This window comes from Mustela putorius, unplaced genomic scaffold, assembly GCF_011764305.1.
Source record: "Mustela putorius furo isolate JIRA1106 unplaced genomic scaffold, ASM1176430v1.1 tig00000596_pilon_pilon_pilon, whole genome shotgun sequence".
Taxonomy (NCBI): Eukaryota; Metazoa; Chordata; class Mammalia; order Carnivora; family Mustelidae; genus Mustela; species Mustela putorius.
In genome coordinates this window covers 4826593-4845773 of record NW_025421428.1, presented here as the reverse complement: position 1 = coordinate 4845773, position 19181 = coordinate 4826593, and the positions used below count along the sequence as shown (strand labels likewise).

Sequence of the window (19181 nt, the reverse complement as noted above, 5' to 3'; positions counted from 1 at the left end):
GCATGTTATGGTCTTTAGCACCAATCCATATGCCCTGAAAACTCTAATATCTAAATATTAAATATCTCGGTACTAAATATCAGTACTCAGTACTAAATATCTCAGAACTTTGTTCCTCTGCCTTGACAATAGAAGAATGTAAATTACTGCAGATCAGACATATCAATTTAGGGGAAGAGAAAAGTTGTTCTTCAATATTTTTATTTTTTTCTTTTCTTTTTAAATTTATTTTTTATTTATTTTCAGCATAACAGTATTCATTATTTTTGCACCACACCCAGTGCTCCATGCAATCTGTGCCCTCTCTAATACCCACCACCTGGTTCCCCCAACCTCCCACCCCCCTGCCACTTCAAACCCCTCAGATTGTTTTTCGGAGTCCATTTTTTTATTAATAAATATTTGAGAAATAATCAGCTGGCACTCTCCATCCAATCTGACCTTGTTCTGCTCTACCTTCCTATATTTCAAAAGCTGGAAAGAAGAAAGGAATACTTTTCCCAGACTCCTTTGCAGGTCAGTTCCTAGATATGAATTTAGTTCTATTGAATAGATGCACTTATGTGAAATTTGGAATATTGAAATGAGATGAAGGGCATTTGTTTGTTGTTGTTGTTTGTTTTTGTTTTTGCCTTTTCTACTGACAGATGCATTAATGGAGCATTTTTCAATAGCAGAATTTCAGTGTCCAATCAGTAGTTACATAATGCTGAGAGGCAGTTACATTGAGAATAGTAACTGGATCCCACTTTTCTGGGTCCAGCCATCAAGTTAGTTGATATCAAGAGGTAGTTTTGATGTTGATTCCCATTATTTGGGTCACAGCTGCACTGATATTCTCTTGAATTCAATAGTTCCAGTGGCAACCTTCTGATTCCCCACCTTCTTGATTACATAAGAGATGGTAGTACTTCACATTGGTCACATTATTAGTTCTTTTTTTTTTTAAAGATTTTATTTATTTATTTGATGGACAGAGATCACAAGTAGGCAGAGAGGCAGGTAGAGAGGGAAGGGGAAGCAGACTCCCTGCTGAGCAGAGAGCACGATGTGGGGCTCAATCCCAGGACCACAGGGTCATGACCTGATCCAAAGGCAGAAGCTTTAACCCACTGAGCCGCCCAGGCGCCCCTAATTACTGTTCTTAAGATTATTCCTGAAGACATCCTAGAGACATTCTATAAAACTGAATGACTTTGTAAGGACCCAATTTCCTAAATTAACTTAATTTCTGCTTAAAATACCAAAGTGGTTTCTTATTGCTACCCTGAACCTTGATTAATAAAATAGATAATGAAATGTAGACTTAATGCTGGAATAATTATGATGTCAGGCCCCTTATGCTTGTGTAGTTAGACAGGAAACTTTTCAGTGCCAAATGAAAACATCACAACTGATTTCTAATACAGATGGAATAATTACTTTTATTTTTTTAAGTACTTCATTTTCTTTAAAAAGCACCCTTTTCCCTTGTAGCAGAATACAGATGGTTGGTGGTTCAACTTCATGATTTTTTCACAGTACATGGTGCAAAAGTGATATGCATTCAGTACAAACAGTACTTTGAATTTTGATCTTTTCCTGGGCTAGCAATATGTGGCACATATCATGATGCTCTCTTGGGATGCCAGCAGCAGCATCTCCCAGTCAGCCATGTGATCAACAGGGGAAACAGCCCATACACTTGGAACCATTCCATCCCATAGCACCATCCTCCTTTTCATTTTCAGTATACTATTCAATAAAGTACATAAGATATTTAACACTTTGTCATAAAATAAACTTTGTGTTAGATGATTTGCCCAACTGTAGACTAAGCTAAGTGTTCTGAGCATGTTTAAGGTAGGCTGGGCTGAGCTATGATGCTCAGTAGGTGAGGTGAGGTGTATTAAATGAATTTTCCACTTAGGATATTTTCAACTTACAACGGTCTTATCAGGACACAGCCCCAGTGTATGTCATGGAAAACCTGTTTACATTATTCTATGTTAAAAATGTGTTATCAAATAACTGGAAAGTCCACACACTATCCATTGTACTGACATAGTATAATTTAATTAACCAAGCTGCAGTTGTTGAAATTTGGGTGGTTTCTGTTTCTCTTATGACTAACATCATTATTTATAAATTCTTAACAATACTGTTGTACTATTTCCTTGAAAAGAGTAGGTCATAAGGTACAAATATTTTTGTGCTCATAATATTTATTATGAACTTATTTCCTGGAAATCTATGCCAATTTATACTTTCAGTAGCACTTGAGAATATCTCCTTTATCTGCTTTTATACACCATCAATTATTGTCATTTAAAAACCCAATTATTTTAAACCCAGTATTTTAAAGTATAAATGTGGCATGGTGTTATTTCCAAAAGTCTTTCCATTATTATTCTGTACTATATGAAGGACTATTTCCATTCTTAGAATTTTATTAGTTGTAATTAGCTATCTATATCCCAGAAGATATAGTGGAATTCTTGGATATGTCATTAAAGTCTCTAAATTTTTGTATACAAAAGAAACACTTTTACTAGTTAACACATATTAAAGTTTGATTAAAATGACAGGTGACACATATGTAACTTCTAGGAAAAAAGTAAAGCACCAGTGACTATTTAAATTTATGGGGTCTCGATTTACAGTATGTATGCAGGCTTCCTTTCCAATTCATTCACTTTGCCTGAACAGTATCCCTCTTTATCTTCTGAGTCAGTTGTATTTGAAAATGGGGAAAGGAGAAACCGGTAGGGTGTACCCACCCTATATTTAGCTATGCTCCTGCATCTAAAATTTCTGGACTCAGAAATACCTTCAGAAATATCCTATCCATTTGAGATCCATTTGTTTTAAAAAGATCACCTTCCAAAATGTGAATGGTCCTCTGAAAGAATGAACCTTACTTACAAATTGAGTGCCTGTCTTTTAAGGGATATAATCATATTTGGCTCAGTGCTTCAGGAATGGGAGTTTGATCTGGGGTAGTCTATTAATGCAGGGCAGGAAGCAGACTGAATAGATGGTGAACAGCATGGTGAACCTGGATGACAGGAGGACGGAGGTGGGAATATTCCAGGGAGGAAATTGGTCCAGAAAAATGGGGCTTACTGACAAACACAAAACTTGCTCTTTTAAGCTTTGCTTTCTTACTGGAAATTGCGGTAGTAGATTGCTGTAGTCAGAGCCAAGTAACCTACTTCAAGGCCAGGAGGCTCTAGTCTGGTTTGCCTGGCTGTCATGTTCTTCCTACCTCTTCTATCCAAGAAGAAAGGACAGAGGGGAGAAGGGATGATGGTCAAAGGGAAACATACACAGGTGCAGTCTTCTTCCTTCATGATCTTCCTTTCAAAGCAAGATCTATTGTACGAGACATCAAAAAGTCACACCCTCCCTTTTTAAAAAGAATTATTTATTTATTTTAGAGAGAGAAAGTGGGGTGGAGGGGCAGAGGGAGAGGGAGAGCATGGAACCTGACATGGGGCTCAAACTCATGACCCTGAGATCATCACCCCAGCCAAAACCAAGAATTGGATGCTCAAAAGACTGGGCTACTCAGGCAATTCATACACCCTCCTTTTTTAAAAAAAAAAAAAAAAAAAAAAAAAAAAAAAAAAAGCAAGCTTGATCCAGGCAGCATTGGGCCCCAGGCTCAGTGGGGAGTTTGCTTGAGATTCTATCTCACCCTCTGCCCCTCCCCCACCTCACTCTCTCTTCTTAAAATAAATAAATAAGTCTTTTGGAAAAAAAATAAAAATAAAAACTTGATCCAGGATGAACTTGACCTTGAAACTTTGGAGAGCTCTGTTTGGGGGTACTTCTTTATCTCTCTGGAGTGACTTGCTAGTCATTAGAATATTTTTGTGCCAGCCCTCAAATTTCATTTCCTGCCTCCAAAAACATCTATATTGGGAACATTTTTATCTAGAATTTTCAAAACATTTAAATATTTAAAAAATAGTAAACTGATGGAGAGGAGAAGGGAGTTGAGGGAAATTGGAAGGGGAGGTGAACCATGAGAGACTATGGACTCTGAAAAACAACCTGAGGGTTTTGAAGGGGCGGGGGTTGGGACGTTGGGGGAACCAGGTGGTGGGTATTATAGAGGGTATGGTTTGCATGGAGCACTCGATGTGGTGCAAAAATAATGAATACTGTTATGATGAAAAATAAATAAATAAATAATAAAATAGTAACCTGTAATCCGACTGCAAAAAAATAATCTTTGTTAAGCTTGTGACTTCTTGGAACACCCATTTCTACCAGACTAACTTTCTTCAAATTATTGCTCTAAAATTTCTAGCACACTTGATTTATGGTTTTGTATTTGTATTTTGATTTTTTTATGAAAAAATTCAGAGGATAAATCATGTACTTAGTAGAAAATTGGCACACAGTAGGCACACATAAATATCGACTCTGTTTCCTCTAGAATAAGAGAAAGGAGTGTTCTTAAGTTAAAGAAATAAAATATTATGGAAATTATATATTAATTTAATTCTTTACTTCTTATCATGATCATTCAGTATTTGTCATGATCTCCACAATGTGGTGTGGTAAAAAGAGGATGGGTATTGGAATCAAGCTTACCTGGTTTGGGGAAGCTGTTTACATTCTGACTCACACTTTTCACAATCCTACTTCAAAGAACTGTTATGAAGAACAGTAAGGAACCTGATAGATACTCAGTACATGTTTGTATTCTTATCCCTTTACCTTGTGCCATAGAACACAAGGGGAGGGTTACTTGGCTCTAGAACATGAATCATATCCCTTAGTCCACTCTGGCTAATAATCTGGTTTTAGAGGTGAGGAAGGGGGAATGGTGTCCTGCCCTTAGTGATGGATGCTTCACTGGGATCAAGAGAGAGAGAGTGAGACAGAAGTTCTCATTCTAGAGTCAAGTAAAGGAGTGGAACTCTCCTTTTCATTACATTCCTAACCCTGAGTTAGTGATAATCTTCCTCTAAAAATCAGTCAGAATGGTGGAATCACTGAAATAATGAAGGGCAGGGATTGATTGGAATACCAGGATGAGGCATCCCTGTCATGGTAAGAGGAACATTTTTCCATTACCAAATAGTTTACCCAAGGCCTCCTTCATGTCTCTGTTCCTCAAGCTGTAGATGAATGGGTTTAACATGGGGATAATCACCATGTAGAGAATGGCAGCCCTACTTTCACTCTCTGCCGAGTGAGTTGATGGAGGAAGTAAATAAACACCCATCAGAGACCCATAGAAGAGCAGGACCACTGTGAGGTGGGAACCACAGGTAGAGAAGGCTTTCCATCGCCCTCCAGGAGTTGAGATGCCAAACACAGCCCAGGAAATGCGGCCATAGGAGAGGACAATCAACATGAGGGGAGCAGTGAGGAACATTAGGCCCATGGTGATGATCATCAGCTCATTAATGCGAGTGTCTGAGCAGGCAAGCTTCAGCAGAGCACTGGGATCACAGTAAAAGTGAGGAATGGCCTTGTGGGCACAGAAGGCCACACGGGTCAGCAGCAGTGTGTGAATCAGTGCAGGGCAGTTGGTTAGCATCCAGCACATGACCAGCATTAGTACACAGAGTTGGGGACTCATAGCTGTGCTGTAATGGAGTGGCTGGCAGATGGCCACATAGCGGTCGTATGCCATCACAGCCAGCAGGCAGTTGTCAAGGCCACCAAACATAAGGAGGAAATACAGCTGTGCAAGGCACCCAGAATAAGAGATGGTCCGACTCTGGGTATGAATGTTGGCCAGCATTTTGGGGACTGAAGCAGAAGTGAAACAGGCATCAGTTAATGATAGATTGGCTAGGAAAAAGTACATGGGAGTATGAAGGTGTGGGCTAGAGCTTATGGCCAGGATGATAAGCAGGTTCCCTGTCATGGTGACCAGGTACATGCCCAGGAAGATGCCAAATAGGAGTCGTTGCTCCTCTGGCTTCTCAGAGAGTCCCAGAAGGAGGAAGTCTGAAACAGCTGTTTGGTTCACTTGGCTTGGTTTTCCCATCCTTTGTAGTTCTTCTTATCTGTTCAGATAAAGCCCTTCCATATGTTAGTATTTAATTACTAGATCAGTCACAGATGTGTATCTGTGTAGCCAGAACTATATGGGAAGGGGGGGGGGAAATACATGGACCTTGCCAATGAGAATTGGGATGAAAGAAAACACCCATGGAACACTGGAAGGCAAGACAATACCCATACCCATACAAATGAAAATTTTGCTTTTTGTGTTACAGTAGGGTCCAGAGAAGAGATTAGTTTGGCCAGAGAAGTCAGTATGGGCTATAGCAGGAGGTAAGAATTGAGCATAATCTTGAAGGCAAGATTGGAAAAGTCATTTATGTTTACCAGTTGGAAAGGAAATAGATGATTTCCCTTGCTGCCTCTCCCCCAACACACACACACACACACACACACACACACACACACACACACACACACATAGACAAAACAGCCTCCTCTCTACTTGCCTTCCCCAATCTCTAGAAATTGACCACACCATTCAGCTCCCATCCCTGTGCCCTTCCTTAAATGGTGGCACGGGGTATATAAGCTGGGGGCAGTGAGCGTCTGTGATATCCCATCCTCCCCATCCATCACTAGGACCTTCCCCTCCCTAAACAGGGAGGAGGCTGCATCTGCCTCCATCACTCTCTCTCCTTTGTCCTCTTCCCCTTCTGCTCTTCAGCACCTATTATTTGCTCTAGGAGCTTATACTTCAGTTGTCCTGGCCTCTTGTCATGACCCCTATTTGTTGAGACTGGTTAAATACCAGACACCTTCATGGTTTTGTCTTTACTCTTCACAAGGCTACAAAGTAGGTATCCTTGACAACCTTGTAAATGGTAAAACTGAGCTTCAGAGATATTTGGTGTGCTCAGATAACTAGTAAATGATATTCAAACACAGGTGTGTCTCTAGATCCTGTGCCTTCACCCCTGCAATTGTACCACATGTCCCTGATATTTCCTCAGGGGAAGGAAGGTGAAAGGAGCGAGGCTCTGGTTCCTTGGGTTTGAAAGTAGCTACTCTGTTCTTCTGCTCTCCTAGGGTTTGGAGGGAGCTGGTGTGAGAGGGCATTTGATAGTGGCCTTGTCGAAACTGGGACCTTAGAAGCTTCTGTGAACATTTAATCCTCTGTTCTTTGGTTCATAGAAAAGCTTGTGATCCTAGGCAGAGACTTAGCTCATATCTACCCAGGAAACTTGTGCTTAGCTGTTGGGTTATGAACAGAGGGTGGTGTGTGTGTGTGTGTGTGTGTGTGTGTGTGTGTGTGGTCCCTTCCAGATTCTCACCTGTGAGACCTTGAGTCAGTGTCAGGCATCTTCAGATTTTCCATTTCTCTCTCTTGGTTTGATAATTCACAATGAGGAAGTGCTGGGACCTTTCAGACTCAGTCAGTGAAGATGGGTTCTGTTGAGTCTGGGGTTCACTAGGAACACGGAGTGTATGATAAATTTTGACTCCCCTAGGCCTGAAAAGACAAGAATCTTTGTCAGGGTTTTAAAGGCTCCTGGAACACCATTTCCCAAAGTGCTCATTAGAGCCAACCTCAGTGTCATCGTGCAGCCTGTCCTCCAGCCAACTCTGGCTAGGTCTTGGGGGAACAGAAAGAGGGCATCTCTTTCCCAGGGGTTAAGCTCATATGTGGATCTCAGGAGAGTGATTCTGAGACCTCTTTCTGGGATACAGTGCACTTCAGCCTGAGCGGCAGGCCTCCTAGGAACTCATGCTTATGTACTAGACAGTTTAATGCCTGTTCCATACCCTAGGTAGAACTGGATTGAGGGAGATGTCAGGAGTATAAATTATAATGTGACTATTTCTGCTGGTGATTTTCCTAAACAGAGTAATCCTAGCATGAAACAAACCCCTTAAGTCCTAAACTCTCAGTGAAATGAGGCAGCCTATATAGAGCAAGACAGCCATAATGCCTGATACAGAGCAATTGCTAAAAATGTTACATCTGCTGGATTTTTATGAATACTATTGAATTAATCCTGTTATTAATATTATTGAACACTTTCATTACACAATCTCAGTGATACTCACAGCAAGCTTAGGACACAGAAACTATTCTTATTCCCATTTTATAGGTGAGAAAACTGAGGTCCAGGGAGAACAATGACTTGACCAAGGTCATACAACTACTAAATGCAGGGGACAGAATTCCACCCTAGATTTGCATGACCCCTAGAGTCTATGCTCTTAACCACCACACATTATCTTAGTGTCATTGCTGGTTTTAATCACTAACAATTTCTTATGTATAAAATAATGTTGTTCTACTTGCATGTCTTTGGTTACTAGTGAGATTGAATATTTGTTTCTCTGATTTTTAACCATGGCAATTATTCCTCAAATTATCCTGCTATTATAGGATATATTATATTAAAGGACATATTATATTATATGTCCTTTCATCTACTTGGATGCTTGTGCTTTTTGAAATGAATGTTAAAGACCAAACAAATGAAAACATTTTATTCTGGGTGTTTTTTTCTTTGCTTACCATTCCAACATGTATACAACTTTTTAAAAATTATTTTTGCAGTAAAAATCAACAGATATCAAGATAAAAATCTTCTGCACAACAAAGAAAACAGTCAGCAAAACTAAGAGGCAACCCACAGAATGGAAGAAGATATTTGCAAATGACATTACAGATGAAGGACTGGTGTCCAAGATCTAGAAAGAATTTCTCAAACTCAACACCCCAAAAAACAAATAATCCTGTTGAGAAATGGTTTCACCTATTTTGGGAACATAAGGAAGAGCATGGAGGACATTAAGAGAAGGAAGGGAAAAATGAAGTAGGGGCAATGATGAATCATGAGAGACTGTGGACTCCAAGAAACAAACCGAGGGTTTTAGAAGGGAGGAGAGTGGGGGGCTGAGTTAGGCTGGTGATGGGTATTAAGGAGGGCACAGATTGCATAGAGAATTGGGTTTTATACACAAACAATGAATCTTGGAACACTACATCAAAAATTAATAACATTCTGTATGGTGACTAACATAACATAATTCAAAAAAAGAGAGAAAGAAATGGGCAGAAGACATGAACTGACACTTCTCCAAAGAAGACATACAAATGGCTAACAGACACATGAAGAATTATTCAACATCACTAGCCACCAGGAAAATACAAATCAAAACCACAATGAGATACCACCTTATACCAGTTAGGTGGCAAAAATTAAGGCAGGAAACAACAAATGTTGGTGAGCATGTCGAGAAAGGGGAACCCTCTTACACTGTTGGTGGGAATTCATGCTGGTACAGCCACTCTGGAAAACAGTATGGAGTTTCCTCAATACATAAGGAATAGAGCTGCCCTACAACCTAACAATTGCACTACTAGGTATTTTCCCCAAAGATACAGATGTAGTGAAAAGAAAGGGCACCTGCACCCTAATGTTTATAGCAGCAATGTCCACAATAGTCAAACTGGGAAGGAGCCAAGATGTCTTTCAATAGATGAATGGATAAAGAAGATGTGGTTCATATATACAATGCAATCCATTACTCAGCCATCAGAATGGATGAACACCTACCATTTGCATCAACATGGATGGAACTGGAGGAGATTACGCTGAGTAAAATAAGTCAAACAGAGAAGGACAATTACCATAATTTCACTCATATTTGGAACATAAGAAATAGTGTGGAGGATGATAGGGGAAGGGAGGGAGAACTGAATGGGAAGATATCAGAGAGGGAGACAAACCATGAGAGACTCTGGACTCTGGGAAACAAATAGGGTTACAGAAGGGAAGGTTGGGAAGGATGGAGTAACCACATGATGGGTATTAAGAAGGGTATGTGCTGTTATGAGCACTGGGTGTTATATGTAACTAATAAATCACTGAACACTACATCTAAAACTAATAATGTACTATACAGTGGCGAATTGAACATAATAATATATACATGCATTAATATGTATACTATAAAAATATATAAAACTATATTGTTAAAAAAAATAAAAACACCAAGAGCCATCAATATGCTGCTTACAAGAGACTCACTTTAGACCCCAAAATACCTCCAGATTAAAAGCAAGAGGGTAGGAATCATTTATTGTGCTATTGGACATCAAAAGAAAGCTGAAGTATCCATCCTTATATCAGACAAACTAGATTTTAAATCAACTGATGTAACAAGAGAGGAAGAAGGGCACTATATCGCAGCTTTGTAGTAAAGCTTGAAATCCGGTAACGTGATGCCGCCAGTTTTATTTTTGTTTTTCAACATTTCCTTAGTGATTTGGGGTCTCTTCTGATTCCACACAAATTTTTGGATTATTTGCTCCAGCTCTTTGAAGAATACCAGTGGAATTTTGATTGGAATGGCTTTAAAAATATAGATTGCTCTATTTTTAATTTCTTGAGGAATCTCCACACTGTTCTCCAAAGTGGCTGCACCAACTTGCATTCCCACCAACAGTGTAAGAGGATTCCCCTTTCTCCACATCCCCTCCAACACATCCACTTATTTGTGGAGCATAACAAATAGCACGGAGGACAAGGGGAGTTACAGAGGAGAAGGGAGTTGAGGGAAATTGGTAGGGGAGGTGAACCATGAGAGACTATGCACTCTGAAAAAGAATCTGAGGGTTTTGAAGGGGCGGAGGGTGGGAGTTTGGGGGAACCAGGTGGTGGGTATTGGAGAGGGCACGGATTGCATGGAGCACTGGGTGTGTGCAAAAACAATGAATACTGTTACGCTGAAAATAAATTAAAAAAAAAGATGACTATAGATAACAATACTGTGTTGTGTACTTGATGTTTGCTATGAGAATAGGTCTTATATCTCCTTACCACACACACAATGATAAAATAAAATGATAACTATGTAGATGTGTTAGATATATTAATTAGCTTGATTGCAGTGATCATTTCACAACATGTACATATCAAAACATCAAGTTGTATACTTTAAATACATATAACATTTATACATAAACTATACTTAAATAAAGCCATTTAAGGGGGTGCCTGGGTGGCTCAGTGGGTTAAACCTCTGCCTTCAGCTCAGGTCATGATCTCAGGGTCCTGGGATCGAGCCCCACATCAGGCTCTCTGCTCAGTGGGGAGCCTGCTTCCTCCTCTATCTCTGCCTGCCTCTGTCTACTTGTGATCTCTGTCTGTCAAATAAATAAATAAAATCTTTACAAAAAGCCATTTTTTTAAAAAAAAGCCATTTAAGAAAAGAACTAGTAAATTCCCAGAGGAGAGGAGAGACATAAATTCTATTAGCTATGTGATATCACAATCTAATAGAAAAGAGCAATAATCAGTACTGTCAACTCAGGATTCACAGTTCATACTAAAGGACTGGTAGGAAAAGAGACAATAACTGTAACAGAATGTAATTGAAGTTATCAAATATTTACTGAGCACTTATTCTATACTGGCCTCAGGATTAGGAGTCTAACATCTGAAGATACATGAATACATACGTCTGTTATAAAGATGAGGAGATATCACTGACATAAGACTTTTGCCCTGTTGAAGAGTTTCTCCAGGGCCCCCTTCATGTCTCTGTTCCTTAGGCTATAAATGAAAGGATTAAGCAATGGAGTTACCACTGTGTACATCACAGAGGCAATTATGTTCTTTTCACTGGAACTGCTGGATGAGGGGAAAAAATAAAGCCCAATAATTGTCCCATAATATAAAGATACCACAGAGAGGTGGGAGCCACATGTGGACAAGGCTTTGAAGACCCCTCTGGCAGATGGAACCTTCAGAATGGTGGCTCCAATGTGGCCATAAGAGATCAAAATGCATATTAGTGGGAGGGTAATGACTGCCACTCCCACTGTGAAAATGACCAGCTCATTAAGTGATGTGTCTGAGCAGGAGAGCTTGAGCAGGACACCAAGGTCACAGAAGAAATGGGGGATGCTGTTGTCAGCACAAAAGGACAGTTGGGCTAAGAGAAGGGTATGAGACAGGGCACTGGCACAGGAGAGGATCCAGGATACAGCTACTAGCAAGATACATACCCCTCCTCTCATGATGGTGGCATAATGGAGGGGGTGACAGATAGCCACATACCGATCATACGCCATTGAGGTGAGAAGGAAATTGTCCAGATCAGTAAAAAATATGAAAAAATACATGTGTGTTACACACCCTGCATAGAGGATGGATTGATCCTGGGTATGCATGTTTATCAACATCTTAGGGACAGTGACAGATGAGAAAGAGACATCCGTGAAGGCCAAGTGGCTGAGGAAGTAGTACATGGGCGTGTGGAGGCGAGAGTCCAGCCTGATGAGCAGGATGATGAGCAGGTTCCCCAGCACCGTGGTCAGATACATTCCCAGGAACAGGGTGAAGAACACACCCTGCTGCTCTGGACGGATGGGGAGTCCCAGGAGGAAGAACTCGGACACGCTGCTCTGATTCTCCAGCCTCATGCTTCTCTTGTTAAGGGTGGAGCTTCATGTCTGAGTGCCATGTGGTATATTAGAAAAATAATCCAATTAGAAATAGATTCACATTCTGACAATACCACCTCATGTTTGTGAGTTCTGGGTAAGTGACCCACTTTGAGTCTCAATTTTCTTATCTCCAAATCTGAGACATGACTATGAGCCTCAGTCATGAGAAAATAGCGAATATCAAGAAGATAACATTAGTGAAGCACCACCTGCAGATAGTTGGCTCAAATCAGTGTCAGTTTCCTGCCCTCTATTTCATGAGACTCCTTTATTTCTCCCTTTGGGCTGCTCACTCCCCTCAACAGGTCAATAATGAGTAGGGTTCAGGTGCCACAAAGCCACTTCCTTGTGGGATTAAGATCTGATATAGGCAAAGGTCATATACATCAATGATGAAGTTGGGAATACAGATGAAGTCCAACCACATCCTGCCTGGTAGAGAATGACACCTCTGATAGCCCACTGTTTTGGACTTCTCCCATTTTCTCTCCATTCTGCCTGGTTTCCCTCATGCTTTATAATTAGGATTATTTCTTCCTAAACTAGTAAACTAACCTAGTCTATGGGATTTGAGATTTTAATAAAAATCCCATGGATACAACTTTATCATGTCTCTCTCTCTCTCTCTCTCTCTCTCTCTCTGCATAAACCTTTTATAAAGATCACATATGAACTCTCACTCCACAACATCCAGCCTTATGGCCAATAGTACTTCAACCACAGCTTACCAATAACTGATATTTCTTTGACACTCAGGCTGTGTGCTGTAGAGAGCAAAGCATGGGCTTTGTAATGAGACAGAATGGGTTAAAATCACCTTTCTGCTATTTGTCAGATCATGTCTTTGGGCAAGGCATTGCACCTCTGGGAGCCTCAAGTTTTCCTCTCTAAAACAAGGATACTAGTCCCTGAATCAAAAAGAGTTAAATAAGGTAATGCATGTAAAACACCTCACTCCTAGGAGGCATCCTACAAGAAGTGATATTGCTCCTATTAAGTATAAAATGCAAAGAACTCTAGTGAAAAAACTCAGGGTCTTATCTTCAGTGGAACCCAGAAAAATGTAACTGGGGCTAGTATCCAAGATCTATAAAGAACTTCTCAAACTCAACACCCAAAAAAACTAATCCAGTCAAGTAATAGGCAGAAGACATGAACAGACATTTCTCCAAAGACCACCTGTAAATGGCCATTGTAAATGGCCAACAGACACATGAAAAAAATGCTCCACATCACTTGGCATCAGGGAAATTCAAAACAAAACCATATTGAGATACCACCATATACCAGTTAGAATGGCTAAAATTAACAAGACAGGAAACAAGAAATGTTGTATGGATGCAGAGAAAGGGGAACCCTCACTGTTGGTGGGAATGCAAGCTGGTATGGCCACTCTGGAAAACAGTATGGAGTTTCCTCAAGAAGTTAAAAATAGAGCTACCCTATGACCCAGAAACTGCATTACTAGGTATTTACCCCAAAGATAAAAATGTAGTGCAAAGAAGGGTCACCTACACCCCAGTGTTTATGACAACAATCTCCACAATAGCCAAATTGTGCAAAGAGCTAAGAAGTCCCTCACTGGATGAATGGATAAAGAAGATATTGTGTGTGTGGTAATAATATTCCACACACTAGACTATCACTCAGCCATCAGAAAGGATGAATACTTACCATTTACATCGATGTGGATGGAACTGGAGGTTATTATGCTGAGCAAAATAAGTCAATCAGAGAAAGACAATTATCATAATGTTTTCACTCATGTGGAATAGAGAACAGGGTCTGCAAAGGACCATAGGGAAAGGAGGGGAAAACAGAATGGCAAGTTGTCAGAGAGGGAGAAAAATCATGAGAAACTCTTAAGTATAGTGAACAAACTGAAGGTCGCCGGAGGGGCAGTAGGTGGGAGGATGGGGTAATTGGGTGATGAGCATTAAGGGGGGCACATGATGTGATGAGCACTGGGTGTTATACGCAACTGATAGATTATTGAACACTACCTCTGAAACTAATGATGTACTATTGGTTGGCAATTGAATTTAAAGTAGAAAAAATATACCTTCGGGGCACCTGGATGGCTCAGTGGGTTAAAGCCTCCACCTTTGGCTCAGGTCATGATTTCAGGGTCCTGGGATCCGGCCCTACATCGGGCTCTCTGCTCAGTGGGGAGCCTGCTTCCTCCTCTCTCTCTGCCTACTTGTGATCTCTGTCTGTCAAATAAATAAATAAAATCTTTTAAAAAATACCTTCAAGATAAAAATAAAAGAAAGAATAATCTTCCCTGGGCCCAAGGCTTGATGCTTTCTATGAAGGTATGAGACTATATTAGGGAATTCAGGCAGGAAATCATAAAACAGAATCTAAAAGACCTGTAATATAGGTACTATGTAAAGCAAAAAAAGGAACCAAAGCTCTCTAAGTAGAAGTTGTCTTTCAAATATACTTTCAGGTGGAATCAACGATGCTGTCTAAAGGGGAGGGAGTGATCAGGGACTTTGAAGAGGAGCATTGGAAAGGTCTGGTTGACAGTGCCTGCAGTAAGAGCAGCTAGGAACCAAGCCACACTAACACTAACCAACTGAGAACTAGGATTCTGACATCTAAGACTTGAATAATGAGATGCGGCCCCCAGCCTGGATCTGGTGATATGCCTACTAATTGTATGCCGCCAGCTGGCTCTCTTCCTCATCTCCCCAAGGTTTAGCGTTTAAGGTCTGAGAGTCAGTGGCCAGTGGTGAGTGTGGTATCCTTCTGTTTATGAACTAGTAATAAGAAGTGACTTCAGGGAGAGCATAGAGAAGTGATGAACGTGCATACACACACACACACACACACACGCCTGCTCCTAATGAAGGATACTCAGTCCTGCTCTGAACTTCATGCACAAGTCATCTAGCTCCTGGGAGTATGGATTTGGTTTCTCAGCTTCTTGTCAGCACACCCAGGGGCCAGATTCAGCCTACAACTTCCGTGATCCTAAACCTCTCACTGACACAGAGAAAAGTCATGCGCCTGGAGCTTATGACTTCTTATCCTTCTTAAATCACCTGCTTCAGAAATGGAGATGGGAAGACTCCATTGACCCACCAGGGAAAGAGCCCCAGGAGACAGGACACCAAGCTCTAGGTTAGAGACCTGCATTGAACTAGGATTAATTGCTCAGTTCTCTTCTCTCTCCCTCCAGTACAGATGCCCTAGGGCAATGTCCCTAAACTTCAATGTTCAGCAGAACCTCCTGGGAGTTCGTTAAAGATGCACATCCCAGCCCCACCTCCAGAGATACTCATGCATGAGATCTGGAGACAGCTAATTTCGAGGCAGGTGGTTCTAAGGGAAGACTTTGAGAAACACCATCCTTAGGAAGAATATTAGAGTGTGAGGCCAAAATGAGATGCTGAAAGGTCCCTTTACTGGCCCTTGCTTGCCAGATTTCTGTTTCTCCTAGTTAGGATATCGTGGGATCCTACAGCTTCCATGATTTAAGTCTTCACAACAGTGCTCTTCAAATTGTAGTTCACAGATCTGCAGCATCAACGTCATGTGGAAACTTGTTAGAAATGCAAAATTGGGGGTCCCATCCCAGAACTACTGAATCAGAGCTCGTGGTAGTAGATTCCAGGAGCCTGTGTTTAAATAACCTCTCCAGGATTTTTTTTTTTAATTTGAGTAATTTAAGTCGACAAACGATGTTAAATTAGTTCCAAGTGTACAACAGCGATTCAACTTCCCTATACATTATGCCATGTTCACCACAAGCATAGCTACCACCTGTCACCATACAACATTCTTGTTAACTATATTCCCTATGCTGTGCCTTTTATTCCTGTGACAGAAATGCACACTGAAGTTTGAGAAGCTTCGCTTTTACTCTTCACTTGGGAAGGTGGGGTATCTGTGGATAGTCAGTGCTGAACCTGGAGTGGCATTTGTAGGAAAGTAGTGATGTTTTCAGAGAGATGCACTATAATTTGGTTATATTTACAAAGAAGGCCAGCATGAAGCATGCTTTCACTTGTGATTGCATATGGGGGCTAAGCAGCAACAGCCACACAGTGTTGGCAAAAGAGGGTTGGTGAGTCTTGATTTCCTACTGGGCCCTGTGTCTTCAGAGCTGCTGTTGTAACATTTTATATCATGGGCAGAGGGTAATACATTTCCTCTTATTCAGGTGACCAGCAGTTTGGATACTTTGATTTCAAAAGATCTAACAGATGTAAAGTGGCATCTCATTGTGGTTTTGATTTGTATTTCCCTGACAGCAAAATATCCATAAAGATGGAAAGAAAATCTGTTTAAGATACATAAGATTTACAAAAATGAGGCTTTTAAGTTTCTTTGACCCTTACCTTGCACATTTTTTCCCCTGGCAAGCATATAGGCATTTCACAGAAAGCCCCTGCGGTCTTGGAGACCGAACAATTACCACCATTAGTGTGGTTCTAGGGAAACAGGAAACAGTGGAAAGAACCTGTGCTCTCCAGGGGACACCCAGAGACCACTGCTCCATGAACAGGCACCCCTCTCCTGGGCCTTAATTCCCTTACGTGTACAGTGGGGACACTCAGCTGTTAGCTTCCCCCTTCCTCATCCTCCCACCATCTGCCTATGGTAGTTTCTATCTTCCTGGGCAGGTCATACAAGTCAAGAGATGTGACAGTGGGGTTTATTTATTTATTTAAAACAAATTACCCAGGGTATAGTGCATTGTTTTGATGTGATGTTCAGTGGTTCATTGTTTGCATATAGCACCCAGTGCTCATCGTGTCATGCACCTTCCTTAATGCTCATCATCGAGTTATCCCATTACAGTGGGGTACAAATGCTGGTGACCTTTGCAGACCTTACCCTGACTATACACATTTGTTTGGTCCATATAGTATTTTAAAACTGGGAAGCTCACATAAAAAGCCAATTGGGAGCTTTTATTAAAAATTGTAGGATTTACAAAAAAAAATACATAAGAGAGTGTAATGAAATGAAATAGCTAATTCTTTAGAGTCTGGGGCATGTTAAAGCCTGAGATTATGGGCCCAAAATATAAGGGTTTCCAAAAATCTCAAATAAGGGATAACCAAAACCAAATCATTGTATTATTCATGCCCCCAAGTTGCAGAAATAAGTAATAAAGTTAAGTTAGCATTTGCTGATCAAAAGGTATTTATAAAAGAGAGCATTGTTAATATGGGAATGAAATTCTGGACAACAAATATTTACCATGCACATTCAACATGCCACCATTTGCCTTAGAGTGGGAACATTAAAGTTTTAAAAATATTCAAATGGAAAATCAAATACACGCATCAACCAAAATGAGGTTTTGATTTAAATAAACGTTATATCACCGTGAGGAAAAAGTTGCTCCACTGAGGAGTTTCCCCAGGGCCTCTTTCATGTCCCTGTTCCTAAGGCTGTAGATAAAAGGGTTCAACATGGGTGTGACCACAGTGTACATGAGAGCCACAATGATGTCCTTGTTAACTAAATTGCTTATTTTGGGGAAAAGATATTGCCCAAATATTGCCCCATAATACAGAGACACTACAGACAGGTGGGAGCCACATGTGGATAATGCTTTGCAGATCCCTTTGGTGGAAGGAACTTTCAAAATGGTGGCCCCAATGTAGCCATAAGATACCAGAATACATATGAATGGCAGGGTAATGACCACCACTCCTACTGTGAACATGACCAACTCATTGAGGAAGATATCTGAGCAGGACAGTTTGAGCAGAGCACCAAGGTCACAGAAAAAATGGGAGATGGTGTTAGCAGCACAGAAGGATAATTGGGTGAGGAGAAGGGTATGGGAAAGGGAGCTGGCAAAAGACAGGATCCAAGATATAGCCACTAGTAAGGCACATAGCTCTTCCTTCATGATGGTGGTATAATGAAGAGGGTGACATATAGCCACATAGCGGTCATATGCCATTGATGTAATAAGGAAGCTGTCCAGGTCAGTAAAAAATATAAAAAAATACATTTGTGAAATGCACCCTGCATAGGGAATGTATTTGTACTTAGCATGCATGTCCATCAACATTTTGGGGACAGTGACAGATGAGAAAGAGACATCTGTGAAGGCCAAGTGGCTGAGGAAGAAGTACATGGGGGTGTGGAGGCGAGGGTCCAGTCTGATGAGCAGGATGATGAGCAGGTTCCCCAGCACCGTGGTCAGGTACATGCCCAGGAATAGGGCGAGGAACACTCCCTGCTGCTCTGGCCAGATGGGGAGCCCCAGGAGGAGGAACTCGGACACGCTGCTCTGGTTCTCCTTCCTCATGAGACTCTTTCCTCTGCTGGGAATGAAGAATAGTTGAAAATATTAAGGACTCTAAAATAATCATTTTTAGTAGTCATATGAAAAATATATGTTTTATTTTAGAAAGTGGGAAACAACCTATTTCTCATATTTTTTTATATGTTGGCACATAACAGAATTAGAAAAATTGTTGATGAAGGACTGTTAATGAGAGCCAGCTTTTCCTGGGTTAGTGACAAACCAGAATTCTGACACTGATGACCAGACTGTGGAATATGATGTCTCAGCCATGTTACTACCCCAAGAATGCTCTGTGCTGAGTATTCTAAATCATCAACCACAGCACAGCAACCTCAAGAAGCTTTGACTTCAGCAATTTGAATTCAGTTGTTCAATTTCAGATGGGAGGTGGATTTTTCAAATAAAAGGATACAAATAGTATTTATTGGCTGAAGAGCACTCATCAATATACAA

General features: G+C 40.8%; 3 protein-coding genes across 3 annotated transcripts; all 3 read right to left on the bottom strand.

The window, feature by feature from the left end:
- Window positions 1-5041: 5041 nt before the first annotated feature.
- LOC101679790 (olfactory receptor 1N2) lies at window positions 5042-6037 on the bottom strand. The gene has a single exon (XM_013050789.2). The coding sequence runs from the start codon at window positions 5993-5995 to the stop codon at window positions 5042-5044; it is 954 nt and encodes a 317-aa protein (XP_012906243.1). The 5' UTR covers window positions 5996-6037.
- Window positions 6038-11479: 5442 nt separating this feature from the next.
- On the bottom strand, window positions 11480-12421 carry LOC106004631 (olfactory receptor 1J4). Its single transcript, XM_013050788.2, has one exon. It carries the CDS (start codon window positions 12419-12421, stop codon window positions 11480-11482), a length of 942 nt encoding a protein of 313 aa, XP_012906242.2.
- Window positions 12422-17786: 5365 nt separating this feature from the next.
- On the bottom strand, window positions 17787-18728 carry LOC101679491 (olfactory receptor 1J2). The gene has a single exon (XM_013050786.2). The coding sequence runs from the start codon at window positions 18726-18728 to the stop codon at window positions 17787-17789; it is 942 nt and encodes a 313-aa protein (XP_012906240.2).
- Window positions 18729-19181: the final 453 nt, after the last annotated feature.

Excerpts from the sequence above, each read along its gene's own strand:
- LOC101679790 (XM_013050789.2), bottom strand. The coding sequence starts at position 5,995 with ATGGGAAAACCAAGCCAAGTGAACCAAACAGCTGTTTCAGACTTCCTC.
- LOC106004631 (XM_013050788.2), bottom strand. The coding sequence starts at position 12,421 with ATGAGGCTGGAGAATCAGAGCAGCGTGTCCGAGTTCTTCCTCCTGGGA.
- LOC101679491 (XM_013050786.2), bottom strand. The coding sequence starts at position 18,728 with ATGAGGAAGGAGAACCAGAGCAGCGTGTCCGAGTTCCTCCTCCTGGGG.